Source organism: Oncorhynchus clarkii, chromosome 9 (assembly GCF_045791955.1).
Source record: "Oncorhynchus clarkii lewisi isolate Uvic-CL-2024 chromosome 9, UVic_Ocla_1.0, whole genome shotgun sequence".
NCBI classification, from domain to species: Eukaryota; Metazoa; Chordata; class Actinopteri; order Salmoniformes; family Salmonidae; genus Oncorhynchus; species Oncorhynchus clarkii.
Genome location: NC_092155.1, coordinates 64,175,182 through 64,201,929, shown reverse-complemented (window position 1 = coordinate 64,201,929; position 26,748 = coordinate 64,175,182). Strand labels below are relative to the sequence as shown.

General features: G+C 40.0%; 1 protein-coding gene across 25 annotated transcripts in view; it reads left to right on the top strand.

Annotated features, from left to right (window-relative positions):
* Positions 1–1,794: 1,794 nt before the first annotated feature.
* The window catches only part of LOC139416728 (heparan sulfate proteoglycan 2), a 190,475-nt gene continuing 165,521 nt past the window's right edge, over positions 1,795–26,748 (top strand). For all 25 annotated transcript variants that reach the window (XM_071165756.1, XM_071165745.1, XM_071165742.1 and 22 more), the window contains exon 1: positions 1,795–2,173. In XM_071165756.1, coding sequence (XP_071021857.1) covers positions 2,105–2,173 — 69 coding nt within the window. In that variant the 5' untranslated portion in view covers positions 1,795–2,104. The remainder of the gene's footprint in view (positions 2,174–26,748) is intronic.

The following is a 26,748-nucleotide window of genomic DNA, read 5'->3' as shown; positions in this document are numbered from 1 at the left end:
CATACAGACACCGGTTAGTCAGACTGATTGAGGTAGTATGTACATGTAGATATGCTTTTTCAGAGAACCCTACGAAACAACTTTCTTCTGTGGGAATTTCAGTATTTCAGCATAATGTATTCTGCAGGTTTCCTCATGGTTCTATTTCAAGTAATGTTCTCAGAAAACTTTCCATAAAAAAACACAAAAAAACATGAGTAAAGTTCAAAGACTTTCAAAGAATGTTATTGAAAAACATATACACTGAGTGTACAAAACTTTAAGAACATCCTTCCTAATACTGAGTTTCCCCCCCTATTTTGTCTTGGCCATTACCCTCATACACAAGCCGTGTCTCAATTGTCTCCAGGCTTAGAAATCCTTCTTTAACCTGTCTCCTTCCCTTCATCTACAGTGACTGATGTGGATTTAACAAGTGACATCAATAAGGGGTACCCATGGTGAGAGAGAGGCGGGTTGAGGTGGCCAGGATCAGAGTAGTACAGAAGGTGTTGTATGCTGAGGCAGTGAAGAGAGTAGGAGAGGAAGATGGGTCCAGGGTGAGGGATCCTAAGAGGATCCCTGTGAGTAGGCTGAGGCAAATAGAGAGTGATAGGAATAACGTACATCAGTAAGGTTGGTTTTTGGCGTTGGTGGCCATGGTTGTCAACTGTATCGCAGGAATGGTTAGTAAATCACAGAGGATAGATGTTGTGGTGGCAGCTGCAGAGAATTACTTGGGTGTGTGAGATTTTACTGCAGAAGAGTTACAAGATGTTGCTGTTTTTGTGTTTATCTGCTTGTTTGCAATGTTTTGTGTTACAGTTTTTAAGAAGAATGTATAGAGTTTTGTAACACTTTTGAATTTGTATCCTTCAAAATATATGTATGTAACAAATAAAAAGGAAAAAAAGAGTATCACCATAGTGTTCCTGTTGTTGTTGAATTGTTATTCCAGGCTAATACTAAATCATTAGACAAGGTCTAGAAAAGTACATGATTCATGATAGTTTTGCTTATTGATTTCATAAAGAATATAGGCCTAGGTGGCATACAATGTACAGCAAGTCTACATTGTAATGTACTGTTAAATCACAGTAATTCATCATCACAGACATGCAGTGGAGAAATGCACATCACAGGTATACAGTGGAGAAATGTCATCAAGCCTTCGATGGGCAACGAGAACAACTGATTCGAGATCAACAACAGAGGGCGCCGATGTTCAGACTTCTCCAGCATCAAGGTAGGCCTAAACCACTGGGAGAAACATTCTATTTAGGCCTACAGGCTAAAGGTCAAAGGTAGAGTAATTTCCACATCGTGTAGTATCAACACAAAGCTCTTCCACTAAACCGCTTTTGGTTAGGATGGTGGTGAATGTGATGCATGATGTCATGATGTCAAGCGCTCCAAATATCTTTGGCGGGCACGATACGCCTCGAAGTCAAGCGTTAAAAAGTCATAAATGTGCATCTGAGTGCGTTCTAAATTTAAAAAGTCGAATCAAATGTTACTTGTCACATGCTTCGTAAACAACAGTTGTAGTAGACTAACAGTGCAAGTATATGTATTGGTGCGTAGTTTACGCGTAATTATTCATCTCTACATTAAATCCAATTTATGATCCATTTCAATGTTCATTTAACCATATAGCCGAACACATTTTAAAGTAATGGGGTTGTTTTAAAAATGTAAAGCAAAAGATATGCTAGGTGGGTCGTCGTCTCCTCATGGAGGGATTACGGCTGCCTATCAGTAGAACTCCCTGAATTCCATTCCGCCTTTTACTCAGGGCAGTGGCTCGTGTATCGCAATAGCATCGGACTTCCAAGTGACTTGCGTTGGCATTACAGGTCGAAGTTTCGGAGTGCAAGAGAAAGTAGGAGCGAAGTGATCTATCTCTTTCACGTGATTGCATTTTTTAAAAATTCCGTTTAAATAGAAAACGCATTAAGGAATCATTTTTATGTTGATGAAGTCCCACCGGGTGTGGGACGTAGAAAATAATTGTCCTTTATAGAAAGTGTAAAGAGGTGCACCCAACCATTACTCAGTGGCCAGACGTGAAGGACCTTGATTTTCCTTTCCCCAGCATTTGCAGCCTGTGCTAGGTTGGTGGAAAATGGGCACGCGGATCCACTCGGTCTCTGGACTTATCGTCTCGTTGATATTTACATGTCATCTGATAAATGTAAGTGATCTTTTACATCCTTTTATTTTGAACTTTAATATATTTCTCATGAACAAGATTTTGGTATAGTTTTCACACTGCTCCACGCACAACCGAAAATTATTTCCTAAAGAAAATTAACTTACTACTAGGCTACTTTTCAAAACTTTATTACAGTGTAATGCTATTTGCTTCTTGAGTGTTGCGGGTCAAGTGTCCCATATATAGCATAGTTGGATATATATGATTCACCACACGCTAATTATACGTTTCATAAATATGTTCTAAAATAATGTGACAAACTAAAATATCGAGTGGAATAGAGCTGATCTAATTCTGTCCATAGAAACAGTCTATTCATAGTCAAGTCTCTCTTCTGTCTACATGCAAAAAAAACTTTCTCAATCTTCTGTCTGAACCACACTCATTTCACATGAAACGCTTCAGGAAAACTGCCAGCGTCTGACCATTATTCCATTATTTGCGAAATTATGCAAAGGCTACATAAAACAATAATTGAATGGATGTGAAAGGACACTGGTCAGAATCTAGATTTGGTTGCTTATTAGTTACTGTGCATTAAAACCAACTTATTGGTAAGCTAGATTGTAACCTCTTTTTTTCTATGGGGAAATACTGGTGTCTATAACAGGTATCATCAAACTTGTTTGATAATGCCACTTGTTCTTGTATGAATATTCATCAGCATACTTTTCGAACTTGATTCAGTTCTTGTGCTAGTGGCATACTGTTTTCAATTCATTCAAAATGTTCTATGAAAATCTCTTCAGATAGAGCTTCACATTGGATCATAAGAATGATGTATGAAATGTATAGTGTAGCCTGGCCCTGTGCTCAAGTGATGTGAATTGTAGGAGGCAATAACTCCAAGCTTTAAGACAAAACTACAAAACAAGGCTACCCGGACCACCTGCATTGACACTTTTTTGAACTGACTCTCTTGCACTGACTATGCTCAAACACTGCCCACTGGACACACCAGTAATTTCAACGTGGAAATTTGGGTAATATTTAGTTGACACATTGATCGATGAGATTTCAACCTATATTCACCCACTCAAAAAGACAGCCAGAAGTTTCTTGAATTCCCAATGTGTTATCACTATGTTTTCAACCATCTAAAAGCACAACCAAATTCCAATGGGAATACAATGTCAGGCATTTTGTATTTATCAAACAATTTAATGTGTTATCACTGTGCTTCGTCTAATAGCACAACCAAATTACCTGGGTTGCAGTTGTGAGTACAAAGTGCAGTGATCAATACTGTTCAAGATTATGCGCAAATTATTATATCAATTGTGAAGGTCTCCACAGACCTCTGACCTTTGCATGCTAGTTTGAACATGGATGATTTATATCATTCCTTAAGAAGAAATGTAAATTTACTGTCTGTATTGCAAAATGGATATTGAATTGTGTTTGGTTGTCAACGCAACCAAAAATCAACATTTGAAGGAGATGTATCTTTTGTCCCACTGACATAGTCTGGCTTTAATTCCAGTTTGCCTAGAAATTATTTATTGATATGTTGGATTGATGTCTCCATCTCAACCAAGAATCTAATTTGTAGACAAACTGGAATTAAAGCCAGACTAAATCAGTGGCACAGATGGAGCTATCCAAGCATAAGATACATCTCCTTCAAATGTTGATAATTGGTTGCGTTGACAACCAAACACAATTCAATATTCAGTTTGTCTACAAATTAATAATTGATATGTTGGAGTCATGTCTCCATCTCAACAAAAAATCTAAGTTCAAGAATAGGACTAAATCTAATCTAATCAAACTTTAAATGCACTTTGAATTAAGCTTGATTTGATTTAGTCCTATTCTTGAACTTATATTTTATTTCGATGGAGACGTGATTCTGACATATTAATGATTAACTGGAATATTACATTTGAAATGAACCAAAGCTTGAAACCCTAAGTCTATATTTATTGTCTATTTTTAGTTGAACCCTGGGTTGAATTAAACAATAGCTGTTGATGACTTTGTAAATGCGATACAGGACTAAATAGTATCATTGATGATATATGACTTATAAAGTATGGTTGCATTTAATTTGCTGTGTTAAACCTACCTTTTGAAATGACTTTGATAGCAACAGTGAATATATTTAATTATTTAGAGATCTCTCAATAATCATTCTCACGATAGCACATAGGTAGTCAGTCAGTAGTCAGTCACAATTATCAAAGCTAAGCAGGGCTTGGTTAAAATCCTGTTTGGGAGACCAAATTAATAGCTGTAGATAGATCAGCTCTCCAGTAGGAGGTGCTGCCCAGACAATTTTTTATTCTGATAGTGTTTATAACATTGAAGATCTGACATTGTTTCAAATGTACAAAGTCAACATATTTTACATAAGGTTTGTCTATGTTTAAAATGACAGTTTGTTCAGTTTACTTGAGTGGCGTGTGCAGTCCCCAGACCTCAACCCATTGGAGCATCTTTGGGATGAATTGGAATGGGCTGTTCACAGCATGAATGTATCGCCATCCAATCTGCAGCAACTGTGTGATGCCATCACATCAGCGTGGCCCAACATCCCTGTGGAACGTTTCTGACACCTTCTTGAATGCCCCAAAAAATTCTGGCTGTTCTAGAGGCAAAGAGGGGTTTGATGGGTGTACCTAATAAACTGAGTAAGTGAATATGGGGAAATTTAGAAATTAGGATTTATTATCTGTATGGTTATGATAAATGAGGCATTGTTGCGATCTGTTGGCATATAGATAAATGTGCTCATATTTATTTCCATTGCAGGCCTTGTGTTCTAAAAGCAGTATGCTCAAAAGAGTTTGTGCCCAGTGGGTGGTCTCTACCCACACACTGACACATACTTACCCTGACACTCCCAACACACACACACACACACACACACACACACACACACACACACACACACACACACACACACACACACACACACACACACACACACACACACACACACACAAGCACAAGCACACTACATATGCCCACACACATGACATGCCCACAAATGCATACTGACGCCACACACACACACTTTCACACTCACCACATTCGCTGCTGCTACTTCTCCACATACGCTGCTTCTACCGCTCAGTGTATTATCTATCCTGTTGCCTAGTCCTTTTACCCCTAACTATATGTGCATAGCTACCTCAATTACCTCGTACCCCTGCACATAGACTCAGTACTGGCACTCCCTATATATCGACGTTATTTTTACTCTGTATTGTTATTCACTGTGTATTTATTCCTCCTGTCTCTATTTCTATTTTTATGTTATCTTTTTAATCTTTATCTTTAACTCTGCATTGTTGGAAAAGGACCCGTAAGTAAGCATTTCACTCTTAGTCTCTACACCAGTTGTCTACGATGTGACAAATAAAATTTGATTTGATTTGAGGAGATGGCACTTTATCCCACATGATAAGAATAATTATACCCCTGAGATCATGTCTGGATTCTCATCTATTTTTCATCAAATAGAAAAAGCTGTCAAGGTTTGTCTGTCAGGCACTTTTCTGTTTTTAATTTCATCAAAGAATGAGCGTTCTCTTGGAAGCCCTGTCCCAGATACACAGTCTAACACCTGTTTGAGATAGTCAATAAACCACAGTAAGCTGAGGGTAACAGACAAAACATGGAACATGTTGATGAGGAGCCCGCTGTCAATCCTGTGTCTTACATGATGATAATGGGAAGTCTAAATGTTGTCATGTCCAATTGGCTAAAGTATGTGTTTTTTCTGTTGTAGTTGAATTTTCAAGCATTTCATGAATCGCTGTCAATGTTCAACTTATTTTTGGGTCTCCATTCAGCGATCATCTGATACATGTTGACTCGCCTGTCTGTATTAGGAGTTGGCTTCCATATAGTTTTACCAGTAACCTCGATGACGACCAAGGATGACAATAGCAACATAATTTAATTATCAGTAGCAACATCTGTTTCTTGCGTTTTGAGTCTGCACACTGACAGGCTTGACTCTATGTTTCAATTAAGTACATACTGCTGTTGCTGTGGGCTTACTGCTCAATGGGATCTTTGGGATGTCCCTACCTGAAAACCCTATCCTTAACCCCTACCCTAACCTTAACCATAACCTTAACCATTTTACATCTCAACTTCAATGGGGTAAGGACTTCCCAAGGATCCCGGATAGAAAGGGCCGTTGCGATGGGGGCCCCCTTCACTCCTCTGGAATGTCAGGGTAAGTCGGATCAATCAACTCAAACAATCAACGTCAATTAAATGGCACATACCAGTTGACTAACTCAATCAACTGCTCTCATCCTGCTATTAACCACCAATACCTTGTATTGGGGATTATTTAAGCATAATAAGTAGAAATTCTTAAATTAAACAATGGATAAATAGATTAAATAAAAAAAAGTGTGAACTTGTATTGAAAAGGGGATGATGTGTGTAATAACAACAATATAACCTCATATTTTCCTGGTTTACTAGATTTCAGAAATGGGTATAGAAGTGCATTGCTCGATATTCCCTGTTATCTCAAGTTGGCATTTCCTATGTTTTATCGACCCTCCTGTTTTCTTATGACTTGAGAACGTCAATTTTTACGTCATACTTTGGCAAAGCAAGCAGCATCTGTCCAGGATATTGTCAGAGCCACGGTTTTTGATCTGGTTCTGTGCCCGTCCTGACTGCCTGTCATTACGAGCAGTTTGGAGTTGAGGCCACTTGGTTTTCTGGTTGTCTGACATCAGAACTGTGAGCACTGCTGACTATTTTGGCTCTGCGAGCCCTCCCTCCCGGTATGGACTGCAACAGCCACAAGTGTCCTCTGACTTCATTGGGGGTGGCGTGAGCCACGCGGGGGAAGGGTGCCCTGGATTCCTGTGACCATAAACAGACTGTGTGCCCATTGTCATAAACCATGGTCTTTTTTAATCCTGTGAAACTCAACCCATTTATTCCCATCTAAATGTTATGCAACATCTTGATATAGCTAGTGTCATGTGTGTGGTATATTAAGTAAGCAATGGAGTTTGATTCTGTGTGCTGCTGTTTTGTCAACCCTGATCTGTCTGTACACGTGTGGTGAGATTTAGAAGCTGAGAAGTCAGTTGATGCTTTATTAGGGATAGGCGTCCCGTCAACGTCACCATCGCAGATTTTACAGAAACAACAAATGCCGGTACATATAAGTGTCTTATATCGGCTAAAAGCTTAAATTCTTGTTAATATAACTGCACTGTCCAATTTACAGTAGCTATTACTGCAAAACAATGCCATGCTATTGTTTGAGGAGAGCTCCTAACAACAAAACACTTTTTTCACCGCGATAGGTTTGATAAATTCACCTCTGAAGGTGAAATGTGTACTTACATTCGGTCTTTTTATTTTATTCTCTATGTTTGGATGGTCAGGGTGTGACTCGGGTGGGAAACTCTATGTTCTGTGTTTCTATGTTTTGGCCGGGTATGGTTCACAATCAGGGACAGCTGTCTATCGTTGTCTCTGATTGGGAGTCATACTTAGGCAGCCTTTTTCCTTTTGTATTTTGTGGGTAGTTGTCTTTGTTAGTGGTCTGTATAACCCTAGTAAGCTTCACGCTCGTTTTTGTTGTTTCTTGTTTTGTCGGCGACATTTATAATAAAGAAAAATGTACGCTTAACACGCTGTACCTTGATTTTCAAGACAGCGATCATGACACATTCTGAAATGTTGCTCTGATTTATCATCCAAAGGGTCCCAGAGATAACACGAAGTGTCGTTTTGTTAGATAAAATCCCTTTTCATATCCCAAAAAGGTCCATATAGCATGCACAATCGATTTTGTATTTCCACTCGTTCAATTTGCAAAGAAAGGAATCTGTGAAAATCTAGCCCTAAACGTTGTTTCAACCCGTCAAATCACATTCATATTTATTCCCCAGAGATCCTAGAACGTAACCAGACTTCACTATATCATTAAGAGTGTAGTATATCCTATAGGACACCAAATTTGGTCAGAGAGCGACGCCCTCATGGCACGCTGATGACGCGGGCGGTCTTCACTTGATTGACTGTAACTTTGTCAAATAAGCACCAATCAGGGTCAAACAAAGCTAGCTAGATAGCGAATGAGCTGGGCTTTACGGGAGTATATGGAATCTGTAGCAAAATGTTGCTGCTAACCTTGTGCGACAGCAAGCCTTTTCCTTTTGGACAGAAATGATAAGAATATGGAGATTTATGAAGTTATGAAAACTGGGCGTTTTGCAAATGTTGAACTTATAATAGGGCTACTAATACTGGAAAAGCTAAATCAAAGTACAAGTATACAGATTTGAGGATTTTCTTGCAGAAAAATGTAATGTGAATGTAAATGTTGCCCAAATGTACCTGGGTGACTTCACACTAAATCTCATGTAGTTTGCTCATACTTCAATTTATCCGTCTGAAACTTTGCACACATGCTGCTGCCATCTTGTGGACACCATCGGAATTACAACCAGAGTGATGGACCTTTCTGTTGCATTTCAAAGATGGTGTTAGAAAAAAAACAAAAAAAAACAAACGGTTGTATTTTCTTCTACCAGATCTATTGTGTTATATTCTTCGACCTTCCATTCACATGTCCACAAACTTCAAAGTGTTTCCTTTCAAATGGTACCAAGAATATGCATATCCTTGCTTCAGGGCCTGAGCTACAGGCAGTTAGATTTGGGTATGTCATTTTAGGCGAAAATTGAAAAAAGGGGGCTATCCCTAAGAAGATTTATAGCTGTGATCCTTTAATCAAATCAAATCAAATCAAATTGTATTGGTCACATACACATATTTAGCAGATGTTATTGTATGTGTAGCAACATGCTTTATACAATGGTCTGACTGCTACCCCACACAGTTTAAGCTATGCACTTCAGACACATGTTAGGGATGCAAATTCCCAAATTCTTTATTGACTAGTTATTTGTTCTCTACCTGTACTGACTAGCTACTTGTTCTTACGAGCTACCTGTTCTGATGAGCAACCTGTTCTGACTATCTACCTGTTCTGTATTGACTAGCTACCAGAGGTGCGTTCAGCAAATTAAATAGTTGCGAACGTTAGCTAACATATTCCATTTATTTTGTGTTAGCCGCGACCGTTCACTAACGTTAGCTAACAGTCTGAGAAGGTAATGTGCGGCGAACGTAAGTGTCTGTATCCGGTCTAAACTGAAGTTAAAAATAATCAAGTGGCCATGTACAGTTGAAGTCAGAAGTTTACATACACCTTAGACAAATACATTTAAACTCCGTTTTCACAATTCCTGACATTCAATCCTAGTAAAAATTCCCTGTCTTAGGTCAGTTAGGATCACCACTTAATTTTAAGAATGTAAAATGTCAGAAAAATAGTAGAGAGAATTATTTATTTCAGCTTTTATTTCTTTCATCACATTCCCAGTGGGTCAGAAGTTTACATACACTCAATTAGTATTTGGTAGCATTTCCTTTAAATTGTTTAACTTGGGTCAAATGTTTTGGGTAGCCTTCCACAAGCTTCCCACAACAAGTCGGGTGAATTTTGGCCCATGCGTCCTGACAGAGCTGGTGTAACTGAGTCGGGTTTCTAGGCCTCCTTGCTCGCACACCCTTTTTCAGTTCTGCCCACAATTCTTCTATGGGATTGAGGTCAGGCATTTGTGATGGCTACTCCAATACCTTGACTTTTTGCCCTTAAGACATTTTGCCACAACTTTGGAAGTATGCTTGGGGTCATTGTCCACTTGGAAAACCCATTTGCGACCAAGCTTTAACTTCCTGAGTGATGTCTTGAGATGTTGCTTCAATATATCCACATACTTTTGCTGCCTCATGGTGCCATTTATTTTGTGAAGTGCACCAGTCCCTCCTGCACAAACCACCCCCATAACATGATGCTGCCACCCCCATGCTTCACGGTTAGGATGGTGTTCTTCAGCTTGCAAGCCTCCCCCTTTTTCCTCCAAACATAACGATGGTCATTATGGCCAAACAGTTCTATTTTTGTTTCAACAGACCATATGACATTTCTCCAAAAAGTACGATCTTTGTCCCGATGTGCAGTTGCAAACGGTAGTCTGGCTTTTTTATGATGGTTTTGGAGCAGTGGCTTCTTCCTTGCTGAGCAGCCTTTCAGGTTATGTCGATATAGGACTCGTTTTAAGGTGGATATAGATACTTTTGTACCTGTTTCCTCCAGAATCTTCACACGGTCATTTGCTGTTGTTCTGGGATTGATTTGCACTTTTCGCACCAAAGTACGTTCATCTCTAGGAGACAGAACATGTCTCCTTCCTGAGCGGTATGACGACTGCGTGGTCCCATGGTGTTTAATACTTGCGGACTATTGTTTGTACAGATGAATTGCTCCCAAGGATGAACCAGAGTTGTGGAGGTCTACACATTTTTTTGTGAGGTCTTTGATTTTCACATGATGCCAAGCAAAGAGGCACTGAGTTTGAAGGTAGGCCTTGAAATACATCCACACACCTCCAATTTACTCAAATTATGTCAATTAGCCTATCAGAGGCTTCTAAAGCCATGACATAATTTTCTGGAATTTTCCAAGCTGTTTAAAGGCACAGTCAACTTCGTGTACGGTATGTAAACTTCTGAACCACTGGAATTGTGATACAGAGAATTATAAGTGAAATAATCTGTCTGTAAACAATTATTAGAGAAATTACTTGTGTCATGCACAGAGTAGATGTCCTAACCGACCAAAACTATAGTTTGTTAACAAGAAATTTGTGGAGTGGTTTGAAAAATGAGTTTTAATGAATCCAACCTAAGTGTATGTAAACTTCTGACTTCAACTGTAGAATTTATTTTATATTTAGTAGGAATAGCTAAGTCATTTTGAGTTTGCATATTGTTGCTAAAAAGCCACAGTAATCCTTGCAAAAAGTAGCCGTTTGATGTTTCACTGTAACATTTTTGAATGTTCATTCAAATCATTCAACCGAAATTGTTACTCTGGCAACATGTTCGCTGCAAAGAGAAGCCTTGTTGAACTGTTCTCTATTGACTAGCTAGCTACCTGTTCTGACTAGCTACCTGTTCTCTCTTGACTAGCTACTTCAGTGAAGAGCCACACAATAAGGAACCTAGCCAGGGTCTCTGAAGCACAGCAGAGCAAACAGCAGCCACACCACCACCGTTGGGCCCCAAGAAAGTTGGGCCCCAAGAACTTCAGCTATGTGGGTGAAGACAAAGACTCCAGCCACCCAAGTCATAGACTGTTCTCTCTACTACCGCATGTCAAGCAGTACCAATGCACCAAGTCTAGAACCGACAGGATCCTAAACATTTTCTACCCCCAAGCCATAAGACTGCTAAATAGGTAGTTAAGTAGTTAACCAAATATCTACCCAGACTATCTACGTTGACCCTTTTTGCACTCATTCTTTTGACTCATCACATAAAGTGCCTTCAGAAAGTATTCATACCCCTTGACTTATTCCACATTTTGTTGTGTTACAGCCTGAATTCAACATGTATTAAATTGATTTTGTTTCTTACCCATCTACATACAATACTCCATAATTACAAAGTAAAAACATGTTTTTAGAAATGTTTGCAAATGTATTGCAAATTAATTACAGAAGTATCTAATTTACATAAGATTTCATACCCCTGAGTAAATACATTTTAGAATCACCTTTGGCAGTGATATCAGCTGTGAGTCTTTCTGGGTAAGTCTCTAACAGCTTTGCATACCTGGATTGTACAATATTTGCACATGGTTGTTTTAAAATTCTTAAAGCTCCGTCAAGTTGCTTGTTGATTTCTTTTTTTCCCTTTTTTTTCTTTCACCTTTATTTAACCAGGTAGGCTAGTTGAGAACAAGTTCTCATTTACAACTGCGACCTGGCCAAGATAAAGCAAAACCGCGTGACAAAACCAACAACACATAAACAAACGTGCAGTCAATTAAACAATAGAAAAATCTATGTACAGGCAATAAATAGGCCATAGAGGCGAAATAATTACAATTTAGCATTAGATGTGCAGATGATGATGTGCAAGTAGAGATACTGGGGTGCAAAAGAGCAACAAGATAAATAACAATATGGGGATGAGGTAGTTGATTGTGCTATTTACAGATTGGATGTGTACAGGTAAGCTGCTCTGACAGCTGATGCTTAAAGTTAGAGAGGGAGATATAAGTCTCCAGCTTCAGTGATTTTTGCAATTCGTTCCAGTCATTGGCAGCAGAGAACTGGAAGGAAAGGCGGCCAAAGTAAGTTTTGGCTTTGGGGATGACCAGTGAAATATACCTGCTGGATACCTGTTGATCATCGCTAGACAGCCATTTTCAAGTCTTGCCATAGATTTCCAAGCTAATTTAAGTCTGAACTGTAACTTGGCCACTCAGGAACATTCAATGTTGTCTTGGTAAGCAACTCCATTCGTATATTTGTTCCTTGTGTTTTAGGTTATTGTCCTCCTGAAAGGCGAGTTTGCTTCCCGGTATCTGTTGGAAAGCAGACTGCACCAGGTTTTGCTCTAGGATTTTGACTGTGCTTATTCTATTCCATTTCTAGCTCTATTCCATTTCTTTTTAACCTAAAAGACTCCCTAGTCCTTGCTGATGACAAGCATACCCATAACACAATGCCGCCACCACCATGCTTGAAAATGTGAAGAGTGATTACTTAGTGATGTGATGTGTTTGATTTACCCAAACGTAAGAGTTTTTCTATTCAAGACATAATTTTTTTTTGACGTTTTACTTATGTGCTTTGTGTCAAAAATGATGCATGTTTTGGAATATTTGTATTCTGTACAGGCTTCATTTAGGTTAGTATTGTGGAGTAACTGCAACATTCTTGATCCATCCTCAGTTTTCTCCTATCACAGCCATTAAACTCTGTAACTGTTTTAAAGTCACCGTTGGCCTCATGGTGAAATCCCTGACCGGTTTCCTTCCTCTCCGGCAACTGAATTAGGAAGGACGCTTGTATCTTTGTAGTGACTGGGTGTATTGATACACCACCCAAAGTGTAATTAATAACTTGCTCAACACCATGCTCAAAGGGATTTTCAATGTCTGCTTTTTTCCCTACCCATCTACCAATAGGTGCCCTTCTTTGCAAGGCATTGGAAAACCTCCCTGGTCTTTGTGGTTGAATCTGTGTTTTGAAATTCACAGCTCGACTGAGGGACCTTACAGATAATTGTATGTGTGAGGTACAGAGATGAGGTTGTCATTCAAAAATCAAGGTAAACACTATTATTGCACACATAGTGAGTCCATGCAACTTATTGTGTGACTTGTTAAGCACATTTTTCCTCCTGAGCTTATTTAGGTTTGCCATAACAAAGGGGTTGAATACTTATTGACTCAAGACATTTCAGCTTTTCATTTTTAATAAATGAATACACATTTCTAAAAACGTAATTCCACTTTGACATTATGGGGTACTGTGTGTAGGCCAGTGAACAACATCTCAATTGAATCCATTTTAAATGCAGGCTGTAAAACAACAAAATGTGGAAAAAGTCAAAGGGTGTGAGTACTGCTGCTACTGTTTATTATCTATCCTATTGCCTAGTTACTTTATTCATACCTATATGTACATATCTACCTCAATTATCTCGTTCGTAACCCTGCATGTCAACTCATTACTCACCCTGTGTATATAGCCAAGTTATCTTCCTCATGTTATTATTTTTCTGCATTGTTGGGAAGAGCCTGTAAGTAAGCATTTTACTTTTAGCCTACACCTGTTGTTTATGAAGCTTGTGACAAATCAAATTTGATTTGACTTGACTTGGCTTGACAAACATTGCATTGTTGAGTTAGTCCCCCCCCAAGAGGGGAAGGATGCCATCTTGTCTCAGAGGACAAAGCTATTGTGAAGTGGCTGGTTGGCCCCGGCCTCCTCAAACACACACACACACTCACACACGTTTTGTTCTTCCTATCCTCCTCGGGACGAAACATTTTTTTCCATTCAAATCCTATTTTCCCTAACCCTTCCCATAACTCTAAACTTATCCCTAACCCGTAACCCTAAACCTAACCACTAACCCCTTACCTAACCCTAATTCTAACCCTGAACCTAACCTCTAAGCTTAAAATAGCCATTTTCCTCAGGATGGAGAATTTTCCTAGTTTTACTGTTTTACTTCTGGAGTTTTTAAGACCCAATACACACACACACACACACACACACACACACACACACACACACACACACACACACACACACACACACACACACACACACACACACACACACACACACACACACACACACACACACACACACACACAGGATGGTTACAGCGGTTACGACTCTGAACCTGACTTTTTGTGTTCTGTAGTCAGGTTTCTACATGATTTATTCACTACAGAGATTCTCCTGCACCTTGGGGATAAACCTTTCAATTCATGGTTCTCATGCAATTGTGCCTTTCATCTTGTTTAAGTTTATTATAGCTTGAGGCATAACTTGATTCAACTTGAAGCAAAGAATCTGGTTTTACTATTCATTCATTAATTCATTCACACAGACGATTCTTTCTCAATTGTCTGATAGCAAAACGATGGGTTCTAGCGAGCAGCGGAGTATTCGACACTCACAGTTAATACAGTTTTTTTTACAATTCCTTTGGCACTAATTTCAGAACCTTGTGGTCATTTTTCAAAACTCTAGACACAAAACTCAAAACGGTCATCACTTGTAACACAGGCTGTCCAATGTTCAAAACATTGCATTGTGCATTCATATCTTTAAATAAACCTTGCACTTGCAGAATCACTGATTCAGAAAACTCACTTATCATGAAATACCATAGGAACAATAATTTAGATCACCCACACACAAGATACCGATAGTTTCACTGTGTAGTTGTTCGTTCAATCATTAAATATTGTAGTACAAAACATGTGATGCATGTTTCATTATGGTACTACACGTAAATACATCACTGTAAAAGGACTAGTAGAGAGAATACTACAGACACAGTGGACTCATTGAACAAAATATGAAATTTATTGATGAAATACAATAAAATCACAACATAGGTTTCTTTGAATCAAAGCAAAAATAATTAGCTCAAAAATAAGAAAAAAACTACAGTAAAACATCAACTGCAGTGTTCCTCACCTGGCTTACTGTAAAACATCAACTGCAGTGTTCCTCACCTGGCTTACTGTAAAACATCAACTGCAGTGTTCCTCACTTGGCTTACTGTAAAACATCACTGCAGTGTTCCTCACCTGGCTTACTGTAAAACATCAACTGCAGTGTTCCTCACCTGGCTTACTGTAAAACATCAACTGCAGTGCTCCTCACCTGGCTTACTGTAAAAATCAAAACAAAGGATTGATTAGTGTACTTCTATATTTCCATCAACCCTGTCTTGTGGATTTGGCCACAGGTTCTCATCCACATCACAATTTATGTTTTAATTAGTCAAACATCTTGGGAAGAATCTTCGGACATGGCGAATCCAGGCCTGACACTGGTCTGCCGTGATGTCATTGCATGGTGAATCCAGGCCTGACACTGGTCTGCCGTGATGTCATTGCATGGTGAATCCAGGCCTGACACTGGTCTGCTGTGATGTCATTGCATGGTGAATCCAGGCCTGACACTGGTCTGCTGTGATGTCATTGCATGGTGAATCCAGGCCTGACACTGGTCTGCTGTGATGTCATTGCATGGTGAATCCAGGCCTGACACTGGTCTGCCGTGATGTCATTGCATGCGTCATCCATAGCCTGGAGAAGGGTGGCTTGTTCGTGAGGGCGCCTATCATATCATATCTATCATACCTATCATATCATATCTATCATACCTATCATACCTGCCACCTCTATGTGGAGAAAAAAATCCTCAATCGGGTTAAGGAAAGGAGAGTATGGGGGTAAGTAAAGAGTGGTAAATTGTGGATGGGCCTGAAACCATGCTTGCACCATTTGAGCATGATGGAACCTGATATTATCCCACACAATGACATAGGTCACGCCATCAGCTCTACAGACCTGATTTAGCTCATCAAGGAAGGTTACATTCCAACAGCGAATCATGTGTCTGCCTGCAACTCAATATATAGAGTATATAGGGTAGAGAGCTTTAGTTGTTGTTCGACCTAACATTAGAACAGGCAAGATGCGTAATCTAAGCAACTTTGACCGTGGTATGATTGTTGATGGCACACATGGTGATTCCAGCATCTCAGAAACAGCTGCCCTCCTGGGATTTTTACGCACTACAGTTTCTAGAGTTTACAGAGAATGGTGCCATAAACAAACACTTTCAGTGAGCGGCAGTTCTGTGGGCAAAAACACCTTTTTAATGAGAGAGGTCAGAGGAGAATGTCCAGACTCATTCAAGCTAACAAAAGGCCACCAATGCTCAAATAACAGCTGTTTAAAACAGTGTTGTACAGAAGGGCATCTCTTAACGTACAACACCATGAATAATTCAGGCTGTTGTGGAGGCAGAAGGGGGTCCTACCCAGTACTAGATAGGTGTACATAATGAAGTGGCTGGTGAGTGTACAGTAATGTCAAATCTGAAAACATGGTCTGGAAAAGTGGTACATGGGACCATAGAAACAGTGTCTCATAAAGAATGATGATGAAATATTACATCCATAGATAATGTAGTCCAATTGGTTCATATTCCACGGTAATTGGTGTCAATGGATCTCGTTATCCTGAAACTTTCATGAACTAAACATGTAATATTGTTTGTCAGTTTCCATAAAACTATATATTAAGGCTAATGCAACAGTTACTTATCATTTTGAGCAGTTGTATCAATTGATAGTTAGATCATTGTAATGAAATAAATAGACAGTCATCTCAGATGTATTGTGTGAATTGCATTTTGAAATGGTTATACTTTGATGTTGATGTTTGATGTTGAAGTTGTGTTATTTTGAACAGGTGATTTTAGTTCAATGAACAAATGATCTTAGATGTATGTGTATTGAATCCAAGCAATTGGAAAAAGTGTCCGTTTTGAAAAATTTGCATTTTGATCATTGGTTGTGAGTTTTGTGTCTAGAGTTTTGAAAAATGACATCAAGGTTCCGAAATTAGTGCCCAAGTGATTGTAAAAAACTGTAAATCAAATGCTTTGTTTTGTCACTCAGCTCTACAAACAAGCATCTTAGACGTCTTCTTGCATTAATAAATAAATTGCTTTGTTTTGTCAATCAACTCAACAAACAAGCATCTTAGTCCTCTTCTCACAATGCAGCGTGTTCTGTGGTTGTGGGTGTGGTGGGGAGGGTGTGCTTGGCTTTCATGTGTTTCACTTCCGTGTCAGATGGAGGGGCAGATTCCAAACACAGCTGCACCTCAGCTGGTACAGGATGGAGTATGTGCTGACATAAGCAGGAGCAGCACGCATACTCCTCTTCCTGTGCCGCCTGTCTTGCTTGATGCAACAGGAGACCCCAGTGTTTCCCCTTGGTTGTTTTTCCAGCAGCGGTGGCAAAGGGAGTGGGGTGAGAAAAAATATATTTTTCAAAGCAAATTTCCTTCAATTATACACATAGTGCCATGCTTATACCATGTTCTTATGCTATCTGATTAACTCAGACGTTATAACAAAATCAATGTGGGCCTCATAACATGCCATTTTTGGAATTTTACATTCTCCCTGACTGTCTTGTTTATATTTTGGTGATTGTTAGTTAAAGATGATATTATTTAAAACTCTTGTAGCTCCATGATCCTTTCTACATACTTCATATCGGATTTTAGTCCTTTAACTCCACACTGAAAATGTTCAAATTTTTTTTCTCAAAACATATATGCATATATTTCCATTTTGTTTTTATAAATCATATCTTTTGGAGTGGTGGCAAAAATGTAGCAGTGGAGGCCCACCGGTGTAAATGAATATAGGGTTGTCACTGGCCCTTGAGAAACCCTGTTTCCCCTTCTTCCCCATTCTCTGTTTCCCTCTCTTAACCCCAGATTTAAAAACTAATTATATTTAACCTTTATTTAACTAGGCAAGTCCCTCTCTTAACCCCAGATCTTTGCTTGGCTCTTTTTTGGAACACACATCATCCTAAACTATATGTCACACTTCAGTACATTGCTGTGATGGTGTGGGCAGAAAGCCTCCTCTCCTCATTACATGTGGAGTTATGCTGGATTACAGGCCTATAAGGTTCAAGAGCAAAGGTTCACTATAAACCTTGAATAAAGGTTAATGGTGTCAATGGCCTCCGATCAGCCTAACAGACATAAACAATCTAAATAAATACTCTTGATTCCAAATACCTGCTTTATTTAGTGCTGATTCAGCTTGAGTGAAGAAGCTTTAGTCTAGATGGATTCTTCCTCATTCCTCTTTTATGGAACTATGTTTGTCAGTCAGAGAGCCAATTGAGTTCAGGCTGAGGTCACTGGCCGGAGGCATCATAGAGAGAAACTATTCTTATGTCCCAAATGGCTCCCTATTCCCTATAAAGTGCACTACTTTTGACCAAAACCTTATGGACCCTGGTCAAAAGTAGGGGACTATATAGGAGATAGAGTGCCATTTGGGATGTAGCCTTTGTATTGTGCTGGGAGGCGTTCTCTCCCGGTTTTCTCTGCCTGTCTCTTGGCCCTCCACTTATTGGAGATTCATTGAAATGCTAAGTTAGTATGGCACTTTCCCCTTTGAAGGCACTTTATCGTCATCTGTGTTCTTTAGAATCCTCCTCATTGTTTTTTACACTGGCATTGACGTTAAGCCATTTGAATGCTCTGCTGATTTTCAAGAGGAGTTCATGTATTGTTATATGAATCCTCCCTAGTTGTAGCCTTCCCTACTCTGCAGCACTGAAGAGGGTTAGTTACCCTATTTACCAAGGCTTCTATGGCTATAGAAATTATGTTTTTGGAGCCTCTATTTTTTTGTCAAAAGTACATTATTTAGAAAATATTGTTATTTTTCAATCTTTCCATTTGTTAATGCCTAGCGTGACCCTGTCGTCCAGAGGTGTGTATATCACGCGTTCCGTTGTTGTTTCTTATCTACAGAACGGGTGATTCCCAAACCCCTGAACTGGTTGTAAGGCCCATGCCTTCCTTTCCTTCAATGTCTGACAAGCCCCTGCCTGTCTTGAGAAGAAAAGCTCTGTTTTTTTCAAGAATTGTATTTTCTTAACCCCAATATGATGCACATTCTCCCAGGGTGTTATTAAACCGTTGGTGTCCAGCGAGAAAGGCAGACAGAAGGAATGTAGCTGCCCTTTGGTTATTATGCCTCACTGCAAAAGGAAGAAAGATAAACAAGAGGGGGAAATGACTTGTTACTTCTGCTTACTGTATGTTGTATTTTATTTAAGTGGGCATGTGGGCCTCTGTTGATACTGTGAGTGACAACTTTTTCTCCTACCTGTGAAAAGTGATACTTTATTAAATACTCTGCTTTATACAATCCTATCTTTTTCAATGTAAATGGCACAAACCTTTATAATTACTTGCATACTATTGTTGATGAATGCCAAATACAAAACGTTTCTCCTGAGTTTGCGCCTCACCCAGTACATTTGACCTAATGGGCGCATTCAGAACACTAACTGTAACGTTCAGTGCTCGTGCACTGTTGGCAAACAGGTATCTTTTGAAGCCCCTGCCAAAATATGTCTCAGTTTGCCTCTGTGTAACCCCATAGCCCTGCGCCTGGTAGTGTTCAGCTCTCTAGTCGGCACCCAGGGCCTCTCCTCTGCACCTCCCTCAGCCTTTTTCAGCCTGCCCTACAGAGGCCAACTAGAGAGAACAGCTAGGAGATAAACCTCTGAGGCCAGCAGGAGTCTGCTCTGTGTTAGCATGTCAACAGCCTCCCCATTGGGAATTAACAATTCAACCTCCTCCCTTCTGGGTGGTGGAAAGCATCTCAGAGACAGAGGGAGAATGGTGAAAGTGTGTAAAACATGCTGCCTCTCTCTCTCTCTCTCTCTCTCTCTCTCTCTCTCTCTCTAGTCTCTACATAATATACCTTGTGCCTTGCTGTTGGTATATGCCTTGTGTTGGGGCTCTAGCGGGGTTGGGGTAGGCCACAGTAGTATGAAGGACGGTTCAAATTTGGTTGTGCTCAGCTCACTTTCTGGCTGTATCTCCTACTCCTAGCCACCTGTTCTTGATTTTCCTCCCTGTGTGATTTAACTCACTGCACACAACCCTCCAGTACATCCTGAGAAACTAGGGAGGAAATCTGGGCAAGTGATTGGTCTCATCATGAGGTATATTTAGAGCAACAGGCGACAGAGGGTTGGGATTTAGGGGGTTTTGCCAACTATCAGACCATTGTTTGGTGTGGTGGTTAGTTGTTTGTGATGGTCTACAGAACATAACAGGGTCGTCCTGATGCTGACTCATCGTCCTGTTGGGGAAATGAAACCTGGATTCATCTGCAGGAGAAGTCGAGTCCCACTTCCCTGGAGCAAAGTTTTTTCAGGGTTTCCGGTGCCATGCCGGGCACATTGCAGTCAGAGCATGTCCTGTCTGTCTGTCTGTCTGTCTGTCTGTCTGTCTGTCTGTCTGTCTGTCTGTCTGTCTGTCTGCCTGCCTGCCTGCCTGCCTGCCTGCCTGCCTGCCTGCCTGCCTGCCTGCCTGCCTGTCTGCCTGTCTGCCTGTCTGTCTGGCACATTGCAGTCAGAGCATGTCCTGTCTGTCTGTCTGTCTGTCTGTCTGTCTGTCTGTCTGTCTGCCTGTCTGCCTGTCTGTCTGTCTGTCTTATAGAGCCTAGCTACATACCCACAGCCACAGCAATAATCCTATTTGTTGTTCTTTTCTCCCCCTGATCCGTCTGCTGTCTGAAGTGTGTTTGGAACGGCAAATCCCCAAGAACTTCAATCATATGTATTTTTCCTCCCAGAACACGGTTTGTGGTGCCCCCCCCTCCACCTTCCCATAATCCCTTTATGTAGAGTGAACATGCACAAATCCACCTAGGGCTGAGTGATATCGGCAAAATATATCATAAGATTTGTATCATTTTTGAAGGTATAGCGTATTTTAGGGTATTTTATGTTTCTGAATAATAAAAGTTGAGTTTATTAGGAGTAGTGCATGACCCTTTAATGGCAACAAAGGAGTTCTAAGTGGTTTTGTACTGATGGGTTTATATTCAACCAAACTATGAGAAAACTGACAGTGATGTAGTCCAATTTGTAAAATGTTTCATTTAATTTAGCACTGCATTAAAATATTGTTATAGGTATATATTATACAGGTATTATAAAAACCCATACCGGTATGTGGATCCATTCACAATATAAAGAGCATCCCTAAACCCACCACACCGTCATTCCAAGTATTCTATCTTGTTGAAACTCAGTTGCATCTGTGGTAATATAAAGCAGTTAGAAATGAACTGCCGACTGCTGAGTGCTTTTTATTTACTGTTTGTGGTTTGGTGGCAGTCAGAGCTGCATATTGGGCCCATATAAATCTCAACCTGGCATTCAACATATTTCAACTACAAAGTCATGAATTGCCTAGGACCCGATTGCACCAAACCTCACTAGAACTACATACTTTACTCTTCATAATTCCCTCTGAAAGTGTGTATGTGATATTTTGATTTCCATCACAGCTTCAACCGAGTCCAGTTATGTAATACTTTCCATACAGGTTTGTTAGCCTAGCTAGCCGTGTCTTGTCAGGGAAAATACCTTGATTTGAACCTAATAACAACCACTCACTGTGTTAGCTAATGTAATGAAAAGAGAGTATCAGTGAGAGTGAATTCCAGAGTTTCTGACTGGCCTTTAGCCTGCCTCTGTTGGCCAGAGATGAAGAAGTATGGAGTAAATGAAGGAGAGAAACATTGTGCCTCAATTAAGACTGAGGGAGTACTGCTGCTGGTCGCAATCTGCTGGAAATTCTTTTGTAGTGATGCAAAATCCAACTCCTGACGTTGATCTACTTAAAAGGAGATGTGGTCTGTTTTCAAGGCTACTGTACTTCACAATGAGGCATTTGATGTAGGCCCACATCATAGCAGGAATGTTTGTCATATCAAATTGTATTTAGTAATGCAAAAATTGTAATAAACTATATTGACTTCATTAGAAAATGCTTCACCTTTTTCTCAACCTCTACAGGTAGGAGTTACAGGTTGGAAAGGTGTGTTTGTGTGTGTCACGGTTCCGTTAGGAAAATGTGGCATGGGCAACATTTAAATTTACCGGACATTTGAGAAATCTGACGGACCCATATGCATTGGGTGCGCAACCTGATTAGTGCATCCACCAACTGGGATCAGAAATACAGAAATCACATTTAGATTATGGTAATTCATTTTAACAGAACATGCAAGTCGAGGATGCAACGATGTGCTGTCCTCCTTACTGAATTCTGATGCTGACTTTGAAGATGTTATAATAACTGTCCACATTTACTTTTCCTCAGCCAACAAGACAAGTACCAAACAGCAAAATGACTAGCGTATATCAATCTACTAACTCCCATAGTAGAAAAGAGTTCAAATTCATACAACCAGTAGGCCTAGGCTACATAAAGAAGCGTTAAAAAGCAATGAGTCTGATGCGAAAGATCAGAACTTTTATCTTAAAATGTTGATAAACACTTATTTCTTCACATTATACAGTAAGTGCTGCAATGCACACAAGGCAGTAGGCTACGCAAACATCTTTGTTCCATTATGCAATTAGTGGGAAAACACTGTTGTCAAAAGAGCACTGCACATGCCACCGGTTTCATGTGACAGAAATGAAAATATCTGTTAGAAATGTTGAAAGAGAAGAGATCTAATAGGCTATTTTGAAGCAAGGTAAGACATGCCTCATAATATGTATTAAAACGTTCAGGGTTCAAACAATGAAGTATATTTTTTATAAATGTATAGCGTACTGCCTCCAACTGATTGAAAAGTGGTGTGTGGCGTGTTGATGAAGCCTGCTTTCTGCTGCCATTATGAGATGCTACAACAGCAGCAGTTCTCGCGCAGACAGACAGATTTCCTCTCAAAGGAAAATCTGATTTGTATATGTATCTGTGATTAATAAGATACATAATGAATATACTGTAGCCTACACACGCGCCAATTTAATTCTACAAAATTATGCAAATGAACCTATAGACCGATAAGCATAACCAGTGAAATCTATTTCAAACGACTGGTATTTCCATCAATGAATAGGCAAAAAATTTACTGGTGCCAATTTTATTTATTGGCTTTTCAACAAAAAGAAATTGGCCAAAAGCCAGCTATTACCGGCTAACAGAAACCCTGGTGTGTGTGTGTGTGAATATACTACAGGGAGAAGTTGTGGGAAGGAAACTTGAACCATTGTTTGATGTGGATGGAATGTGGATCCTGTGTGCGGTTGAGTGCTTCGCTAGATCAGAATCGTGGCCATTGCACCATGCTGGCTAGTGGCTATCATCGCAATTATATCGTTTAGACATTTACCAGACACCATGTCCAATGTGTCCTTTACCAGACACCATGTCCAATGTGTCCTTTACCAGACACCATGTCCAATGTGTCCTTTGGAGAATATTCCTGGTTATTGATGTGCTGAGGCTTACTGAATTATTTCAGACCTACGTTTTGTTCTGTTCATGATAAGATTATGGGCAAACACATCCAATGAAAACAATCAACCCCAAACTAAAATTATGTTTTGGTATATTTGTTTCTATTGTGTGCCCAGATGTTGGGCACAATTTGGTATATACTCAGGAATGGTTCACCCAGTACGCAGTACCTGGCACAGCAGGCAAGCTAGAACTGGATGTGGTTCTACTCATGGTTTTGGAAACAGCGAGGAAATTTCTGTGGTTTACAGACTAAAGTGGCTACATGTTCTTTTCCCTCCACCCTAACCATCTGTTGATGATTCCTGGGGCTAGGCTGGGTAGTGTGACCCAAACACACACTGCCTGCCTATAGGTTACATCTACACAGCTTTCAGAAGTTTGTCACGCGTTACGACTCTCAGGGCTTCATTATTTTATAGTTCAGTGTCAAGACTTGAGTAGATGTTTTCGGTTAATATAGCATGCCTCCATGTCACAACAGGCTAAAATACTACAAACAGTTATGCTTTTTTTCATTCAGTTGTACCTTGACAGGTTAGTATTGATGATCTTTTGATTGCAGTCCCGCTAGATGTTCATTGAAAGCACATTGCCGGTGGGCCTGCTTGCGTTTCTCAGTAGAAGTAAACCCAGTTGATGATAGTTAAAGTCCTGGAGATTAGTGACCACAAGGAAGTACCTCACAACCACCACACCACTAAGAACCATGGGCCAACAGCTGAAACTCATTCTAACACATGATTTTGATTAATCATTAACAGCTATGATATGATTGTTGTGACTACAGTTTGGAGTCTTGCATCTTGGATTTCTTTGTTTGTATTTTAGAGAATAGAGTTGTTACCTGGATTTCTAGAAAGGCCTGTTTAATATATAATGTCTGAGTCTGACGTTTCAGTTTCCAGTCAACTCTTGCTGATCTATTTTAAGCTTCCCCACAACCATCTAGACCTTTAGAGGCCTCACAGTTTAGATTCACCCAGCTAGTAGCACCTCTTAACAAATTCAAGCAATTATTGCCTTTAAAGAGATAATTAAAGGTTATTCCACTAACTGAGAGAGTTTGTGATTTATGTTGACTTGCTGGAGGGCCTCTGGTAGAGGCATAGAAGAGGCTGTTCCAGTTGTACCAGGGATCAAGAGGGCCCTGTCTTTCCCTAGTCCCCACCAGACCTACTCCCGCTGAGCCTCTATTCTGGCCTTGTCGGCCCTTTTATGGCCCTGTCATTGGACACAAAGGGTGGAGGGGTGGAGACGTGAAGTCAAGGCCAGGGGCACACCAGGGTTGAGATTTGGCACAGAGGCGAGACTGCAGTCAGATTCCCTGGCACAGACACAAGCCCTGCCCGCTGTGGGCACATGTCTCGCTTCAGCTCTGTTATTTCACCAGACATGGAGGCAGGGGTTGAGGTTCCCTTATGCAGAACTAATGGAAAAGATTGCACCGAGGGGAGATTTACAGAGATAACACAATAATGGGGGACAAAGCTGTTTTTTCATGCCAATTTTTTTTTTAAGAGCAGACGAGACAGACAGCGAAGGGCAGGCTCAGAGTTTTCATAGTCGGATCAGCAAAGACCAGGGTGTGATGTCTCTGAAAACTGGTCAGCAGTGTTCTCTCTCTCCTTTCCTGCTGTCCCTCTTGGTCCAATCCCCACCCCTGGATTTAGCTGCAGGAATCATGTCAAGGGAGTGTTTGCTCATATATTTGGGTTGGGGGGAATCACTTGCTAGACAAATTACAGGGAAAATATAAAAAAGTGGCACTTTTTATTAAGAGTGTTGTGAAAGTCTAGGCTAAATTATTATATTCTACTGAGACGTTTTCCTTGACGAAAGGCCACGAACTGACTCATGATGAGGGCTTGTCGAGATGATAATAATTAGTGACGGAGGAAGAAAATCGATACGGTTACATTTTGCGATTGATCTTTTGGGCGATATTACTCCAAGTATTGATTTGATTGATTTTTATTCTTTATTTTTTGCTACTCTAGGTAGAGTTGAGGGCAAAGGGGGTTCAGCTCAATTTTAGGAATGTGTTCCTAATGTTTGGTATGTATAGTGAGTGATTTGTTTGGAACATCAAATCACTGTCAAATCGTAGTATCGAATCACAATACATATACAGTACCAGTCAAAAGTTTGGACACACCCACTCATTCAAGGGTTTTTCTTTATTTTTACTATTTTCTACATTGTAGAATAATAGTGAAGACATCAAAACTATGAAATAACACATATGGAATCATGTAGTAACCAAAAAAGTGTTAAGCAAATCAAAATATATTTTAGATTTTAGATTCTTCAAAATAGCCACTCTTTGCCTTGATGACAAATTTGCACACTCTTGGCATTCTCTCAACCAGCTTCATGAGGTAGTCACCTGGAATGCCTTTCAATTAACAGGTGTGCCTTACTAAAAATGTATTTGTGGAATTTATTTCCTTAATGCGTTTCAGCCAATCAGCTGTGTTGTGACATGGTAGGGTTGGTATACAGAAGATAGCCCTATTTGGTAAAATACCAAGTCCATATTATGGCAAGAACAGCTCAAATAAGCAAACATAAGTCCGTCATTACTTTAATACATAAAGGTCAGTCAATCCAGTCGTAAAACCATCAAGCGCTATGATGAAACTGGCTTTCATGAGGACCGCCACAGGAAAGGAAGACCCAGAGATACCTCTGCTGCAGAGGATAAGTTAATTAAAGTTACCAGGCTCAGAAATTGCAGCCCAAATAAATGCTTCACAGAGTTCAAGTAACGAGACATCTCAACATCAACTGTTCAGAGGAGACTGCATGAATAATGCCTTCATGATCGATTTTCTGCAAATCAACCACTACTCAAGGACACTAATAATAATAAGATACTTGCTTGGGCCAAGAAACAAGAGCAATGGACATTAGACAGGTAGAAATCTGTCCTTTGGTCTGATGAGTCCAATATTTAGTCTTTGTGAGACGCAGAGTAGGTGAACGGATGATCTCTGCATGTGTGGTTCCAAACCGTGAAGCATGGAGGAGGAGGTGTGATGGTGTGGGGGTG